Source organism: Oryza sativa, chromosome 12 (genome assembly GCF_034140825.1).
Source record: "Oryza sativa Japonica Group chromosome 12, ASM3414082v1".
NCBI classification, from domain to species: Eukaryota; Viridiplantae; Streptophyta; class Magnoliopsida; order Poales; family Poaceae; genus Oryza; species Oryza sativa.
Window position 1 is genome coordinate 23397682 of NC_089046.1, and position 17495 is coordinate 23415176.

Consider the following 17495-nt stretch of genomic DNA (forward strand, 5'->3'; position numbering starts at 1 on the left):
TGAGCTGAAAACCTTCTAAAACAGGGTACTGAAATTTGTCTAATTACATCTGTAAAGACAAGGTCCAAACATATTTTTAGTTTTTTACTATGATGCTTGATCCAATTTAATTATAACAGCCTTTGTTTCATTAAATTTGGTTTGCAATTTTTACAAGTTTATGATTTTTAGTAAATGATGCCTTTATTTTGTTAATATCTATGTAGAAATTTGTTTCTTTTATTTGAAACATTGACGGTTTTGTCCTTCCAATTGGAGGTTTTGGCCATCAGCTGAATATTTCATATATACAATCATATATTTTTGTGACCATAATTATTTTAAGATATATTCTAAGCAGATTATAAGCAACTTTAATTATATTGTTTGCACAAATATTACGTACCGAGAACTACTCTTTTATGCCCGCAACAATGCGCGGGGCATCAACTAGTTAACCATGATAAACCATGATAAGAACAATTACCTGACCATTTCAGGTAATCTTTGAGGGATTGATGCATTAATGAAGCAGATCAACTTCTCATCTTCCTCCACTGACCTTTTCAGTCGTTCTAGACATATTCTTAATTTTTATTAGTGAATTAAGTTTAAACCTTACTTTCGGGGGTGCGTGGAGTGTGTGCCAGAGTCAGATAGAGCCTTGTAATGTTTTAGATGAATGAAGAGACAAAGGGAGCAATGGCAAGCACTTCCCCACATTCCTTAGCTTTATTTATATCCAAACTTGAAGGATACTACCTCCTTGAAGGATTCTACCTCCGTTTCAAAAAGACTTAACTTTTCAACATGAATATCGATGGACAAGAGATCCATGTAAAAAGATAAAGTCTTTTTGGATGAGGATAGTATGTTATCTGCCAGTAATGTCACAGGAAAAAAATGACAAGCATATAACTCCTAAAATTACCACGCACTACTTTATGAAAAATACAAACTTGTCCAAATGTAAGGTTTATGTTATTTCGACGAGTTTCTTTTGTCATTTATAGAACATGTCAAATGAAAAGGTTAACATGTCAAGAATCACACTCAAGCAGATAAATTGCGCTGCCTCTCTAATTTGTGGCATTGTGTCAGCTTCCTAAATAGCAGAGATCAAAATTTCACATACCCCTTAATCCTTCCTTATAATCTAGATATTTTGTTAACCTGTCATCAGCATCTGTATATTTGCTAAATTAATAGGATATAATCCACATTGTAAATAGAAACAGGAAAGCAAGAATATCCACACAGAAAACAAAATATCAAACAGAGACAAGAGAATAGGGTTGAATAGTTTTGGTTCATGAACTTATAATAAACTGGCGAGAAATGCGTGGATTCTGTACATTATTTTAAGTACAACTAATCTCGAGTCGAATCATTGTACACGTAAATATATTTGCAAGCTCTCCAAATGAGGCTTTGCCACATTAATATTGTGATGCAATCAGATCTGATTCAACTGAATGTTGGTCAAGGGTGTTTGTTCACTTCACATCTCAAGCTTGCTAGCAAGGTACCAGGAATGCATGGCTAGGCTGCCGAATGACATGATGTTGGCCAAAGACGAGAGCCCGTGGATCATCCCAAACTTCTTGTTGATTGCGGCAAGGGTAGGGTTGTTTTTTGCCACCTGAACATTCTTCGACCACCCAACCTCCTCACCAATGCTCAGGTCCCTCTCAATCTTGTGCCTCTTCTTCATCATCTGCGAGGATCAAACAACCAAATATTATCGTCGCACTAGGAGATGAAGAGAAAGGAAGGGGATCTTCTAATTTGTTTAGGCATGGTTACCATAGGTCTTGGTTCATACAAAAAGGCAAATGATTGACATATCATATACAACTAAATATTCTATTAAAGAAAAGCATTAGTGTTGCTGCACTTTATAAGAGAATCATAAACATGTTTTGCTAGAGTATGGGTAGTTAAATATCATTGAATATAAAACAAATAGGGGATATGGCAACGTATCACTGTCAACTACTCAACTGCACATCACTTTACACAAAAAAATGACTGGATAGAGGCACTTCAAAGGATTAGGAGTTTCAGTACTTGAAAGGAAGCAGAAAATAGCACAAATTATGAACTAAATTAAGAATATCAGCAGTGAGATAGCTTACTAGTAATCAACCAAAATAAGGATGCTTGTGAATTTAACATATAGATTATAAGTACAAGTGACTATATATAGTTGCATCAACAAGTTAATATGCAAAGTATAATTTATGTTGCTTAGGAACAACAAAGATAACCTACTACTATCTGATACAATCTTCTACATCCATGATGACCATCATGTAATCACCAACACTATGGCATCACATATGTGCTTATTCTGACCAATAACCTAAAGTAACACATGAGATCTAACAGGGATGAAGGAGTCTAACGTCGATCAACATTCATACATCCATAACAAAGTACTAAAATTGCACACTTCATATGCCATTTAATGAAGAAAAATCTTCAAGAAGATATTAAACATTTTAATGGAAGAGTTATGTCATGGTAAACAACACCACACTGAAGCATAGTTGCCTTTAAAAACTTGGCATTATAGGTTATAGCAATGAGCACTATAATGCAGCTATAGGAGGTCTCAATTTGGTAAAGCAATTACATAAGCAATCAAAATAATTAAAGGTAATGCTGATGCTGTTCTCTAATTAGCAACATCCCTACCCACATAATCAAGAGCATCCAAAATTAGATTCAAGTTAGAGTAGCACAAATATCAACCTCTCAACTCTGGAATCCACTATAGGAAAAGAAGCCTGCAACCCAAAACTATCACTATCCCGCAACTAAAAGTTACTAGTATTAGCCAATCAACAATCAAGCAATGCAAGAAACGCTTGTTAACTACCAGTAGAGTTGATTATGTATTGTTGCGTCATGTCTCGCCATTTTCTAACAAACTTCCATAACAGGTGAAGTATTATTTATGCTGATTAGGATGATATATATGAAGAATAAATCATCTACTATTGCTAATTTGCCATCACCAACCCTAAACTGACAGCTTGTAGTAATCTTGTACAAATTAAGTAATAGCTGACCTCGATGGTCATGGGGGTGAACACGAGCAGGTTGGAGAGGTCGAAGCCAAGGGCGGCGAGGAGGAAGCCGAGCTGGTAGCGCTCGACGGTGGACGCCGTCTTCCACGGGTGGAGGTAGGCGAAGGCGGCGACGGAGACGGCGGCGCAGGCGGAGATGAGCATGAAGTAGGCCGGGAACAACTTCCCCTGCAGGTTCCCGAACTGGTGCCTCGGCAGATTCCTTTCCAACACAAACAAACAACCATTCATCCAATCGAATCCAACTCTCGGATCAGATTTGAAGTAATCTCAGATTTGAAGCAATCTGGGTTCTTGGAATTGGGGGAAAAAAATCAAGAACTCCCCAAGGTTTTTGGGAGTGGTGGGATTACTTGAACATGATGATGCCGCCGATGAAGGTGGCCCAGAGGGCGGCGCCCCATGAGGTGGCGAAGCAGAGGAGGTGGGCCACCTTGGCGGCCGCGGCGGCGCCGCCGCCGGAGCCGGAGCCGGAGCGGGCGCCGAGGAGGACGTCGGGGGCGAAGACGACGCCCGCCGCGAAGAAGCAGACCGCCGCCAGGAACCGCGTCGCCCACCCCATCACTCTCTCTCTATCTCGATCTCGACGGTCTCGAGGAGGCGCCGGCGGCGAGGGGGAAGCGGCGGCCGGAGACGAGGAGGAGGTGTCGAGATGGAGGAGGGAAGGAGGTAGTTGGAGAGAAGGGATGGAAAAGGTGGGTTTTTTAGGGGAAATTTGGCCCTTCTAGAAGTAACAAGGGTATATTCGTAAATTTAAACCGAATTTGGAAATAAATTCCAGGCAATATACTACATGACTTTGTTATTGAGGCCCCATTCAGTTTAAAAAAAGAAACTTGCATCGAGTGTTATGGTACATGTATGGAGTATTAAATGTGGAAAAAAAACCAATTACATAGTTTTCGTGTAAATTGTGAGACGAATCTTTTAAGCCTAATTGCGCTATGATTTAACAATATGGTGCTATAGTAAATATTTGCTAATGATAAATTAATTTGTCTTAATAAATTCGTCTCGCAGTTTTTTGGTGGAATCTATAATTTGTTTTGTTATTATACAATGTTTAATACTTTAAATATATGTTCATATATCCGATGTGGTAACAAAACCTAAAAATTTTCCCCAACTAAAGATGAACTAAATTCCAGGCAATATACCGCATGACTTGTTTACTGAGTAGAGAAGTCAAAAAATCGTGGTTTGATTTCTTGAGACTGCCAAATTAGACTGTTGTTGGTTCTTTATGGCAATATCAAATGGTTACTTTCCCCGTCCTCGATGAGCATGTTTTTTAACCACTAAACGGGTTATTTTGTAAAAAACTTTTTTTTATTAAAGTCTCTTTATTTTTTAATTTATATAATAAGTAATAATCGGTTAATTATACACTAATGGTTTTTTCTCGTTTCGTTTGCTCCAAAAATTTCAGTCCAAACACAATTCCGAACGAGGCCTTATTCCTACTCTTCAAATCGCTGTGAATGTGAAACTACAGAGGCTAATTGATGGACGTGCCTGGTTTAGGTGGGAAAAATTTTTAGGTTTGATTGTCGTATTGGATATACGGACACACATTTGAAACATTTAAAGTTTAATAACAAAATAAATTACAGATTCCACCAGAAAACTGCGAGACGAATTTATTAAGCCTAATTAATCCGTCATTAGCAAATGTTTACTTAGCACCACATTATCAAATCATGACGCAATTAAGCTTAAAAGATTTGTTTCGCAATTTACACACAAACTGTATAATTGGTTTTTTTCCACATTTAATAGTACATGCATGTGTTCAAACATTCGATGTGATGGATGAATAGTTTTTATTTTGGGCACTAAACATAAACAAGGCCTGCGAAAGGGCCTGTAGCCTAGTGGTTACAAGAGCATCAGTAGCACATGAGGTCCTGGGTTCGACTCCTCATAGGAGTGAATTTTTCAGGATTTAACGGCGTTGTGCTTTTAGTTGTAGGCAACGTACCCGTCGACAGCGATGCACTTGTAGCTTCGTCAATCTCTCCAGAATTTGCCGGCCCAGTCTTCCTGTAGTGACTTCGTCAATCTCTCCAGGATTTGCCGGCGTTGTGCTTTTAATTGTAGGCGACGTACCCGTTGACAGCGATGCACCTGTAGCTTTGTCAATCTCTCCAGGAGTAGTGACTTCGTCAATCTCTCCAGGATTTGCCGGCGTTGTGCTTTTAGTTGTAGGCGACGTACCCGTCGACAGCGATGCACCTGTAGCTTCGTCAATCTCTCCAGGATTTGCCGGCCCAGTCTTCCTGTAGTGACTTCGTCAATCTCTCCATAATTTGTCGGCCCAGTCTTCAAAGATGCTCATAGGGGTGAGTGTGCGTGAGTTGCGTCAATCTCTCCAGGATTTACCGGCCCAGTCTTTAAAGATGTTCATAGGGGTGAGTGCGCGTGAGTTGTGAGTGTCTGCAGTACGTAGCGTTTAGTTTATATCAGGACAAATTCTTTTTTTTTTCTTATGCCGGAGCGGTTGGCCGTTTGGAAAAACGATATTTGACCGTTGGAAAACCGTTTTTTCAGTAGTACGTTAGACGTATAACTTAGTGGATTATACGGAATATAAGACAATTACTAATGTTTTTGATGATGAAGATACTTATTTGAGTTGTACACTAAGATAAAATTAATATTAGTGGTAAATGTTGTGTTAAAAAAAAAACCATGATACCATATGTAGATGTCCAAAACAACATATTTTAACAAGGGAATAGATTCTCAATTGTATTTGACTCCGAATCCCAGAGGCTATCATTGATAAAAATACATAATATATAAAACCCTGTTTCATGGATCTTTGTCATACTCATGTAAAAGTTGAATCATCAATGTATACTTGCAACAGTTCTAGAGAATTTTCACTTTGTTGCGGGTGGATAGAACCTCTATCTAAAATTCTGAGCTCCCTTATCACATATAAATAGTTGATGTTTAGTTATGACAAGATTTGGTCAAACTTTTAAATATTTCACAATCAATAGCCTTTCAAATGACTAGTTTTTTAAAAATGATATGCGCAATTTTTCCTTTAAAAGTACTACAATTATTGAAAAATTACTTTAGCATACGAAATTGACTGAAAATTCCCTTGGACCGAATCTTGTTAAAAGTGTCAAATATCTTTCGACTAGAGAGAGCAAACTTAGTTAAAAAAGTATACATCGGTAAATATACTGGCAGTTAAAAAACTTGCGAATGTAACTATAATGTAAATATAATATACTAAATAATAACTACAGTATAATTTAGTTTATAACTTTTAAATAGTTAACTTATGTACTCCCTCCATTTCAGATTATAAGACGTTTTGAATTTGGTCAAAGTCAAACTACTTTAAGTTTGATCAACTTCGTAGAAAAAAGTAGTAATATTTTCAACCCAAGACAAATTTATTATGAAAATATATTCAATTATTGATTTGATGAAACTAATTTAGTATTATAAATATTACTATATTTGTCTATAAACTTAGTCAAACTTAAAACAATTTGACTTTGACCAAAGTCAAAACGTCTTATAACCAACCTGAAACAGAGGAGCATGAAATTACATATTTCTTTATACAAATGCAGTTTTTAGAAATTCTTTTTTCATATCACTATCTTCCCGGAGAGGTAGCAGAAATGCGAGAAGAGCCCAGCCGCCGAGATGACGAGGGCCACCGCCGAGAAGCTGTGCGCCACCCAGAACCTCGCATTCTCGGCGGCGAGGGTGCTGCTGCTCCTTGCTGCCCGAGCATTCTGCCGCCAGCCGACGAACGAGCCGTCGCCGCCGATGCCGAGGCTTCTCTCCACTTTGTGCCTTTCACGCATCGCCTGATCATCGAAAGATCACATGAACAATTATTTAATTTCGCCATGCATTTTGATATATAAGTACAAGGGATTTCTGGTTGGTGATATATTGACGATACAGAAATCTTTATATTTGCAGAAGGAATTAATTGATACTGTATTTGTGGATGGAGGAATTAATAATTACTACATGGTAAATAAATCTCCCAAACAGTTTATTGACTAGCCATTAATTTGTACACCTCCATTGTTTGCTCGTTGGTTTATATATATCAACTGTAATCAAAATTTAAAATTTGAAATGTAAGAGTTGATTTTGAGGGGATTTTTTATCACTTATTTTTTTTCAGCTTTAGATTTTAAATTTTGTTATAAGAAAATAAATATAAAGTTTTTACTCATAGAATAGTTTTGGTTGCTATGTCAATTTTCTAACCGCTTATCGGTTGTAGAGCAGGGTGTGTTCGTTGGAGCTGGTTCCCAACCAGCACAGTACGCACGGAAAACGGAGCGATCTATTAGCGCGTGTATTAGCTAATTTTTTTTTAAAAATGGAATAATATGATTTTTTTAAACAACTTTCGTATAGATTTTTTTTTTAAAAAAAACGCATCGTTTAGCAGTTTGGGAAGCTTGCGTGCGGATAACGAGTCGGAGGGAGCTGGGAACCAGCCCTTTCAAATACACCTGTGTTCAGCAGGTGAGGTTGGGAACTCACCTCCCGCGCATGCAAAACAGAGTGACATATTTTCTTATGATTAATTAAGTATTTACTAATTTTTTTTGAAAAATAGATTAATATGATTTTTAAAGTAACTTTTGTATAGAATTTTTTTTTTTTGCAAAACATACACCGAATATGAATATGGAGGAAGTAATAAGTACTCCATCCGTCCCAAAATATAAGTATTTTAGCACAGTGACAAGTCAAATATTTTTAACTTTTACTATTAATAAAAAAAATAAAAAAGATCAATAATGTAAATTGATGTTACTAGATTTGTCATTAAACAAACTATTATAATATACAACTTTTTTTTATTCAAAACATTTTATTTTTATAGATATTGTTGATCAAAGTAGTATCTCGAAAACCGTGTCAGAGCTTAAAATTGTTATATTCTAGGAGGGAGTACTAATTAAAGACTGTATGTTAACCGTGGTGTTATTGTTTAAAACTGGCATGCTGCGTGCGCCCTTTTAGCTTTGCGAAAATGTTTCTAGAACCTACAGGTCTGTAATATTTAACGCGTGGTCAATGCTCACTGAGTCACTGTCGATTGATTATTATTTATAATTCAATTATAATATTTATGGCCCCGTTCGAAACCACATAGGATGTGATTAAGGTTAGACATGAAAAAAAATTAGTGCCTGATTAATTTAATTATTAAAACTTGAAAATAATTTTATTAAATTTTTTATTTTAAAAAATTTCTATATAGAAAGTTTTCGTACGAAACATGCTAATAAAAACTTTTGTAAAACTTAGAGTGAAGTGCATGAGCGGTCCTTAAACTTGTACGAGTGTGTCATCTAGATCCATAGACCCTAAAAATACATTTGCGTCTCCAAACTTTTGTTGGCTGTCATATCTAAATGGGTTCCAACCCGTTCCATGCGATGATGTGACATGCCATGGTGTCGCCTACGTGTTAGTCGGACCACATGTGAGTCACATAGAATAAAATAAAAACATATTTTCTCTTCTTTATCTTAGAATTATTTTTTAAAATTTTATTTTTTCCTCTCTTTATAAGAGGATAAAATATGGTTTTTAATTTTATTTATATATATGAGTAATATATGGGTTCAACTAACACTTATGCATCACCGTAGCTTTTCCACATTAGCGTATGGAGCGGGTTATTAGAAACCCAAAGACACTAAAGACAAGTACGAAAACCCAAAATATTTTATTATAGAAGTTTATAAACCTAGATTATATACCCATATAAATTTAAGTACCGCATATCGCATATGTACTTGGCTCCAAAATTTATGTCTTCGATCTGAAAAGAATGTACCTCGAGTGTCCTAGGGGTGAAGATAAGCAGGTTGGCGAGGTCGTACCCAGCGGCGACGAGGAGGACCGCGAGCTGCCGGCGCTCGGCCGGCGGCCACGGCGGGCGGTGGAGCCACGCGAACGCCGCCGCGGAGGCCGCCGTGCACGCCGCGTTGAGCGCGAAGCACGCCGGGAACACCTTCCCCCGCAGCCTGCCCATCGCGTGCCTCGGCAAGTTCCTTAATCAATCAATTAATTAATCCACGTGAGCACAATGATTAATTAAACTAATAAAGCAGGGTTAATCTCTCTTACTGATTAATTAATCAATCCACGTGAAAGACGACGATTAATTAAACTAATAAAGCAGCGTTAATCTCCCCCCTAATTAGTTATTCTCTCTGTCTCATCTCTATCTCTACTATTATAAAAATTAAAGATGTTTTTACTAGTATTTTGGTACGCCATCTGTGTATTAGTCGGTTTTAAGTTCGTTTGCTTTTGGAAATCCATATCCATATTGTGGTTTTTAAGATCGTTCACTTTTTTTAAGATCGTTCACTTTTGATAGTACAGAAGGAATCATATAAGAAATCTGTTTGATAAAACTCGCATGCTAACTTAAGACGATCGGATCCTATTTGCAGCTCATGACTTTCTAAAAATATATATATGTAAGCGAACTCACACAGTGAATTTTCATCTTAACTAAACCATATAACAATAATAAGATTAAATTAGGCTTCATCCGTTGCTACGCACGGGTATTTTTTATAGTAATATATAAAATTTTCGAAGGATATAATACATTTAATACTACGAATCTGGAAATTAAACAGAATATACAAATCTCTCCAAAATAAGAAACGCCCAGCGGTTTTCGCCAGTTCCACAAGATGGTTGACTAACCGGCTAGTCTGAGTTTGAGGTCTCAATCCTTTCTATTTGATATTAGTTCATTCTCTAGTATTCGTGGTTTCTATATATCTCTTTAAAAAAATTTAAATTATAAGACGGAGGAAATACATTGAAGCTGCAGGGAGAAAATGTGTAGTACAGGAACATGATGACGCCGCCGACGAGGATGGCCCAGACGGTGACGCCCCAGGAGGTGGCGAAGCAGAGGAGGTGCACCGCCTTCGCCGCCGCCGCCGCCGTCATGCCGAGACCAGCGCCGCCGGCGAGGAGGAAGAAGACGGCGAGCAGCAGCAGCAGCATTTCCGACCACCGTACTGAATGCACGTAAATAATAGGCACCGAGCTGGTTGATCGGCTTACAGATAGGAGAGGCAAACTCGGGAGGCTTACAGATATGTTTTTATAGGCCCCGTTCTTTGGTTGAATGAAGTAAAAATTAAAAGACCAATTTTTGCGACTATAGTGCAAATTAATGCCATTATTATAAACACAAGATTATGAGTTAGCACAAGATTATGAGTTTTTAGAAGATACTCCTTCCGTCCTATTTTTTAAGTACAGCCATAAGTTTTCGTGTACAATTTTAACAGTTCGTTTTATTTAAAAAAGTTGACAAAAATTAAAAACATAAGTCACACATAAAGTATTATTCATGTTTTATTATCTAATAACAATAAAAATACTAATCATAAAAACATTTCAAATAAGACGGACGATCAAAGTTGGATACGAAAAATCATGACTACGTTTAAAATGAGATGGAGGGAGAATATGTTTTTTTCTAGAAAATATGTTATACAAATAGCTACAGGCAATCAGCAATAATAGTTTTTAATTACACGCACGTCACGCACACACTACAGATAACTAACATCTTCAGTTGAGACAGCGATGATATGAATGTGACTAGTTGGTGGTCTATAACTAATAGGAATGGACGAATTAAACATACAGTAAATAGTTTTTAAAAATAAATTTAACTAGCTGATCATATATATTCCCCGAGGAAAAAAATTAAGTTCCAAAAAAAAGTGATGTCTATCGTTCCACAAAAATTAAGTTCCAAAAATTAAGTTTGGAGCTAAGATTCGTGGAGTTGTATAAATATGTTGTATAAGTGTTGTCAAATTTTTTCATAATCATTTTTAAGCAAACGAGGGAACATCTCCTCAAGATCAAAATAGTTTCCCAATTCCATATACTCTGTTTAACAGACCTTGAGCATAGTATGTCACCAACCTAATTGATCAAAAGTAAATATAAAATTACCTAGTCATAACTAACATAGTCATTTACTAGGAAAATTAGAGCCCCATCGTTTGGCCTAAACAGCCAAAGAATAAGCCAAAATTTGAATTTTTGAACTTGATTTTGAAGTTGATTTTGAGATGCTTTTAACATAATTTTTGTTAGTGTTGGCTTTTAAGTCGCTACGAACAAATCTATAAAAGTTTTACTTATAAATTAATTTTTATTTTCTAATAAGCCATTAGGCAAAATAGGCAACCGATGGGAGCCTTACTGATGTAATGGGGCTGCACCCATTGAATTGGGGATTTGGGTAGTAGCCGTCCCTGTTCTAGAATAAATAAAAATTCTAGTCCTCCTCCCCATCCCTAGGGTGCCATTTTTTTTCTTTGTTGTCGGCTCCATGCAGGTACAAGAGGCAAAAGAAAGTCTGGGAGGCACGCAACAAGCCAACAGTAGAGCTAATATGGGGCTAAAAACTTTTAAGTCTCTATCACATCAGATGTTTGGATACTAATTATAAATATTAAAAATAGACTATTAATAAAACCTATCCATAATCTTGGACTAATTCGCGAGACGAATCTATTGAGCCTAATTAATATATGATTAGCCTATGTGATGCTACAGTAAACATTCTCTAATTATGGATTAATTAGGCTTAAAAAATTTATGTCGCGAATTAGCTTTTATTTATATAATTAGTGTCTAAATATAGAGACTAAAGTTAAGTCCCTATATCCAAACACCACCTTAAGTTACGCTGTCACCCCAAGGGAGCGAGTAAGGAGCAATTTGTGATTATGCAATCGGAGGCTATAGCTAGTTTTCGGTGTATATATACATATATACAGTGCGCCTAGGAAGTAGGGTTTATCCGGTCCAAAACAGTTTGTCTGAATGAAAGGTCTTACGAGGGAACCAAGCCATGAGGGTCGCTATTTCCGGTTTTTTCCAGTATAGTTCCGAGTGTTCGTTGTATATAGGCAAAATTTGACTTCAGACACTGAAAAATTGTGTAATTAGCTGTGAGACACCCGAAAGACGTGAATTTACCCGAGGGCTCTAAAAGTGTGGTAATTTGCTGCAGAACACTGGACGCATTAAAATATAATATCCACTGAATTGATAAGAGATAAATCATATAAAATGACAGTTTTGCCCCTTCTCTTCTTCCCTCTCTATTTTCTTGTCCTTTTTCTCTCATTGACACACCCTCTCTCTACTTCTTTCTCGCACGAAGGCAGCACAGCAGGGCGCAGCAGCGCGTGAGATCGAATGCTGATTGGCGCTTGCGTGGGTTCAAGTGCTTGGCGTCCTTGTCATTATCGTCGCCCACGCCGCCGCCCATGTCGCCGCAAGAGATGACGTCGAGGTCGTCGCTCCTGGACCGACCCACCTTGTTCTCCACCTCCGACGCATCCCTCGCCTTCGTGCATCCTCCTCCACCGCCGCTATCCCGGGCTACTACCGCGTCCGCTTGCCTCCGAGCGAGGAGGACCCGCCACAGCCACGCCCTCCTCCCCACCGCTCCCGCACCGCGTGGCATACGGTTGATGAGCCCGGCGACAGCGGCTTCGATGGCGGCAATGGTGACGGAGGTGGCTGCGGCCAGGCAGTGGCGGCGTCGATGACAGTCGGCGAGCGCGGCGGCAGCGGCTTCGACGGTGGCAAATGGCGAGAGGCGCTGAGGGCAATTTTGTCTTTTTGAAATTTCTCTCTCATCTTTTTTATCAGAAATGATACAATATTATCTCAGGTGTCTTACAGCAAATTACATGAATTTTGTGGTGTCCATCAGCAATGACACGATTTTACGGTGTCTCACGGCCAACTACACAATTTTTTGGTGTCCCAGGGCAAATTTTGCATTGTATATATTATGCCAAACATGAATTTTCAGCACCTCTCAAATCTACAACGCTGTAGCCCCATCATCAATTATTAGAGGTCCAGAAAGTTGAGAACAACACAAACTTCTGTGTTTTAGTGTTTTCGTTTTCAATTTGTACAGTCATACTTCACAGCTAACACGCAAAACAAAAAATACACTCAACTTTTTCTTAGCTTATGGCTTGTCTTTGCCGGTATTCACAACATCAAAACAGTGACCTTTTTACTAAGTCTGTGATTCACGCAAAATTACCAGAACATGTGAAAGTGTTCAAAGGAATTTACCAATTGATTTGCAGAGGGGAAAGCTAATCCATATCATTTTGAAATTCAATCCATGATACTGAGTTTTAATATCTCGTAGGCGTCGGCAAGGTAAAAATACTTCATCTGGAAACAATATTCAACATAGAGAAACATAAGCTTTTGTTACCACGATTATATGCAACTGAAATAAGAAAAATAAATTGAGAAAGTATCACCAAAAGTCTAAAACGATTATGTGCAGATACTGTGTTGATCTAATGTACCTTAACAAAGACGAGATCTCACGTGACCTTCAATTGGTTTGGTACCCATACATGGACGGTGCATAACTAACAGGATATGGCAAATTAAACATACATTCAACAAGTTAAAAAAAAAACATTCAACAAGCTGACGATATGCAGCTCTAATTGTCACTGTTCTTTCAATCTCAATTCAAAAAATATATAGCTGGCAAATATTTCTCTCTCTCTCTCTCCAGATGTCACTTTGTTCTTGGCAGTTGGCACAAGTAACTTTTAGCATATCTCAAATCTACAACACTGTAGCCGGTTAGCCACATCACCATGATGCGAAATAATCACTCCACCGATAATGTTGCTAGATGTTTACATATAAACAGCAGCAACAAATGTACGCGCATGTGTGGATCAGTGTTCTTCACCTCCAGAACACAGAAATCTAAAATTTATAATAGAGAACTCAATATCAGGAGGAGGCAGCTCTTTACTTCATGTGATCATTAACATGAAAGGAAATTCCTTTAGGTTTGGACTTTGGAACTAGTGTGAAGGGATTAGAGCACTGATAATCTCTAACTTGACAGTGAGCTTTGAAACAGCCAAGAACCACTGGTCCTCAGCAAGGGAGGAACCACTCAGCTTTTTGTTTCTGTATGGTATTTGTTTCCCAAGAGAAAAGCATTGCACGTATACCGTTCATAAGCCAACTGCCCTGTAAAAACAATAAAAACCAATTAGTAAACCAAAACAAATGGTTCAGGAAGTTGAGAACAATACAGGACTAATGAATGCAACAACAAATCAGGACTGGAGGACCACTGTACCTATCGAACCTACAATGTCAGAATGTACAAAAGAGCAATATCAAGCTGAAATCCCTGCTGCTTTTCCAGTCCATGTGAGTATAAAAGCATCATTGTTTCCTTCCCAGCCAAATTCTGTGAGCAAGTTCTCAAAGTTCATTGGAATGCTTAGTTGGTGTTACATCTTTAGTGGGGGCATGTTGGTAGACTACTGATCGTGATACACTGATTTTTTCCAGTGACTATTTTCTGTTCACAATTATTTTAAACCAAAATCTTTTTGAATGTTTTCGCTTTCAATTTGTATGATGATGCTTCACAGCTAATCAAATACAAGGAAAATTACAAATGCAGTTAAGTTTTTCTTAGCTTATGTCTTGTCTTTAGCAGTATTCACAAGATCAAAAATAGTGAACTTTTTATGAAGCCTATGATGCACCAAAGTTACCAGAACATGTGAAAGTGTTAAAAGGAATGCACCGATTTGTTCTGCAATTGTTTCCTGAGTAGAAAGCTTAAATCCATATAATTTTTGAAATTCCATCGATGCCATAGAGCTTAATATCTCTATGGCGTTGGAAGGTACAAATCCTTCATCTGGAAACAATATTCAACATAGAGAAACATAAGCTTTTGTTACCACGATTAGGTGCGATTGAAATAAGAAACAGAGTGTTGAGAAAATATTGCGACAACAGATTATGTGAAGCAATTATTGAGGTGTTGATCTAATGTACCTTAAGCAAAGATGAGGCTGTTTTGCACCTTTCACTGAGGATAGGGCATCATTCATGTGTAAATTAGCATGCAGTCAATAGATCACACTTCACGCATTGACAACTTGAACAGCAACTTCAGACTCTATGCTCTGATTAGAGCCACAACTCGACTGAGCATTTCTACTGAGGTATTTATCCATTAACTCTCCTGCCTCACTGAATTGACCCATTTTTGCAAGTGCAGCAACAATTGGCCAATATGATTGATTATTGCTCGTGCTGCAGCCACTGCGCTCCCTTGCAAATAGAATTTCTTTGGCCTTATTGACTCTCCTTTCATCACATAGAGCTTTTATCAGGGAATTGTATGTGTAACTGTCTGGAACCACACCAAATCTCACCATGTCATTGAAAATATCTTCAGCTTTATCTACCTTCCTCATCCGGCAAAAACTCAAGATGAGGGCATTGAAGGAATATGCATCAGGAGTAACGCCATCTATTTTCATTTTATTAAGAAGATCAATAGCCTTGTTAACATGCCCTGCTGAACAAAGTGTGTGCATTAATACATTGTAAGTCTGAGCATTTGGTCTAACACCCCACTCTGCCATCTCTTCAAAGCAAACAAAAGCATCATCCAGTTGATGGGTATTGCACAGGCCATCAATAAGAGAGGTAAATGTAATGATATCTGGCATGAAACCATGTTCCATAAGCATCTTAAGAACAACCTTTGCATTATGTACATTCCCTAATTTTGAATATCCACTTATTAGTGTGTTAAAGGTGACAAGGTTAGGCAAGAAACCTTTGTCTTGCATCTCCTTGACAATCTCCTCTGCTTTATCAACTGCCCCGGCCTTCACGAAGCAATCTATCACCATGTTGTAAGACATCACACTAGACAAGAGTCCCTTTAAAACCATGTGCCCCAAATAGTGGTTTGCCTTCGAAAAATTCTTGCAGTTCAGCAAGGATTTGATTACCATAATATATACATCAAATCCTGGATTCCCGCCATTCTTAATGAAAGAATCTAGTAACTCACATAGATCACTCACCTCCAGGCATTTCAGAGCACAAGACATGACAATGCCAAATGCTGTGCTGTCAAGGAGATAACCCCTAGCACTCATCCTCTTCTCAAACTCAACTGCCTCTTTGGCCATGTCCTTCTTCGACAGGCAATACAGCATCGTGTGGCATGCGCTCGGGTGAAGGGACGTCTCATGGCCTAGCCAATCACTCAACATCCTGTATGCCTTGTCTCTCTCCAAGCAGCGAAACACGCCATGAACCAGTGTCCTGTAAGTGGCCTCGCTCGGCGCCACGCCCTTCTCCTTCATCTTGTCCAGCATACGGAACGCCTCCTCCACCCTGCCGGCATTGCAGAACCCGTCCACCAGCATGGTGTACGTGAACACGTTCGGCCTGATCCCCTCCCCCTCCATCTGCCTCACCAGCCGGACCGCCTCATCGACGATCCCGCGCCGGCACACGCCGTGGACGAGCGAGTTGTACGTGAAGTGGTCGGGCCGGCACCCGTCGGCGGGCATCTGCTGGAACCTGAGGTACGCGGTGTCGACGGCCCCCGCCCTCACCGACGCCGCGATCAGCGCGTTGTACACCGCCGTGCTGGGCCTCAGACCCAGCCGCGGCATTTGCACGAACACCTCGTGCGCGTAGCGTGCGAGCCCCAGCCTGCCCCAGCTCTCCACCAGCGCGCACACCAGCTCCTCCGACACCTCGCACCCGCAACCCCTCACCTCCGCCACCAGCCTCCCCGACAGCACCACCGGCCCGCGCCGCCACAGCGCGCCCACGAGCGCCCGCCGCACGCCGCCGTCGCGCGCGAAGTGGGCGCCGAACCGCGACGCCCACACGTAGAGCCGCACGCAGAGCAGCGGCTCCCCCAACCCCTCCCTCTCCGCCGCCGCACGAAGCGCGCGGACGACGAAGCGGGGGCCGAGGCGGGGGAGCGCGGCGGCGAACTCGGCGTTGAGACGGGGGAACCAGTCATCCTCGGCCAAGATCGAGGCGGCGCGGGCAGGGTCGGCGGGGTCCGGTGGGTTCGCGGCGGATTTGGTGGAGAGGCTGGATCTCGGTGGGGTTTCGGGGCGGCGATTTGCGCCGGAGAGGCGGCGGCAGCGGCGGCGGCGGAGGAGGAGGAGATTGGGGTGATGGATGCTCCTCATTTGCGGTTTGCATCCAACAAAAATCGCCGCCTTTCTGGTCTGGGTGTTCACTAATCACTACTGCCTCTCTGGCTCTCTGAAGCAAGGAGAAGCAAGGAGGTAGACCTGGCCAAATGGGCCGTGCCAAGACGGGCCGGCCCGAGCACGGCAGTACTGTAGCCGGCCCAGGCCCGGCACGGCACGCCAGCCTGTGGGCCGTGCCGGCACGGCCCGTTATCCTGTGCCGTGTTTGGGCCGATGCCTCAGCCCGTGGGCTGGCACGGCACGGCACGTTTACTGTAGCGTGCCGGCACGGCACGGCCCAGGC

At 40.2% G+C, this 17495-nt stretch overlaps 3 protein-coding genes across 7 annotated transcripts; all 3 read right to left on the reverse strand.

Annotated features, from left to right (window-relative positions):
* Positions 1 to 1269: 1269 nt before the first annotated feature.
* LOC4352500 (uncharacterized) lies at positions 1270 to 3749 on the reverse strand. Its single transcript, XM_015762711.2, has 3 exons — positions 3428 to 3749; positions 3057 to 3276; positions 1270 to 1696 (listed from the first exon to the last, which is right to left on the reverse strand). The coding sequence occupies exons 1-3, from the start codon at positions 3634 to 3636 to the stop codon at positions 1481 to 1483; spliced, it is 645 nt and encodes a 214-aa protein (XP_015618197.1). The 5' UTR covers positions 3637 to 3749; the 3' UTR covers positions 1270 to 1480.
* Positions 3750 to 6469: 2720 nt separating this feature from the next.
* On the reverse strand, positions 6470 to 10185 carry LOC107279685 (uncharacterized). Its single transcript, XM_015763804.2, has 3 exons — positions 9958 to 10185; positions 8923 to 9139; positions 6470 to 6916 (listed from the first exon to the last, which is right to left on the reverse strand). The coding sequence occupies exons 1-3, from the start codon at positions 10116 to 10118 to the stop codon at positions 6692 to 6694; spliced, it is 603 nt and encodes a 200-aa protein (XP_015619290.2). The 5' UTR covers positions 10119 to 10185; the 3' UTR covers positions 6470 to 6691.
* Positions 10186 to 13490: 3305 nt separating this feature from the next.
* On the reverse strand, positions 13491 to 17258 carry LOC4352501 (putative pentatricopeptide repeat-containing protein At3g16890, mitochondrial). Of its 5 annotated transcripts, none has more exons than XM_015765327.3 (4): positions 15009 to 17258; positions 14752 to 14868; positions 14293 to 14406; positions 13567 to 14180 (listed from the first exon to the last, which is right to left on the reverse strand). In XM_015765327.3, exon 1 carries the CDS (start codon positions 17186 to 17188, stop codon positions 15098 to 15100), a length of 2091 nt encoding a protein of 696 aa, XP_015620813.1. In that variant the 5' UTR covers positions 17189 to 17258; the 3' UTR covers positions 13567 to 14180; positions 14293 to 14406; positions 14752 to 14868; positions 15009 to 15097. The 5 variants fall into 5 exon arrangements, with proteins under 5 accessions (XP_015620815.1, XP_015620812.1, XP_015620813.1 ...); XM_015765328.3 differs by having other exon boundaries at positions 14720 to 14868; XM_015765329.3 differs by lacking the exon at positions 14293 to 14406 and having other exon boundaries at positions 13491 to 14180.
* Positions 17259 to 17495: the final 237 nt, after the last annotated feature.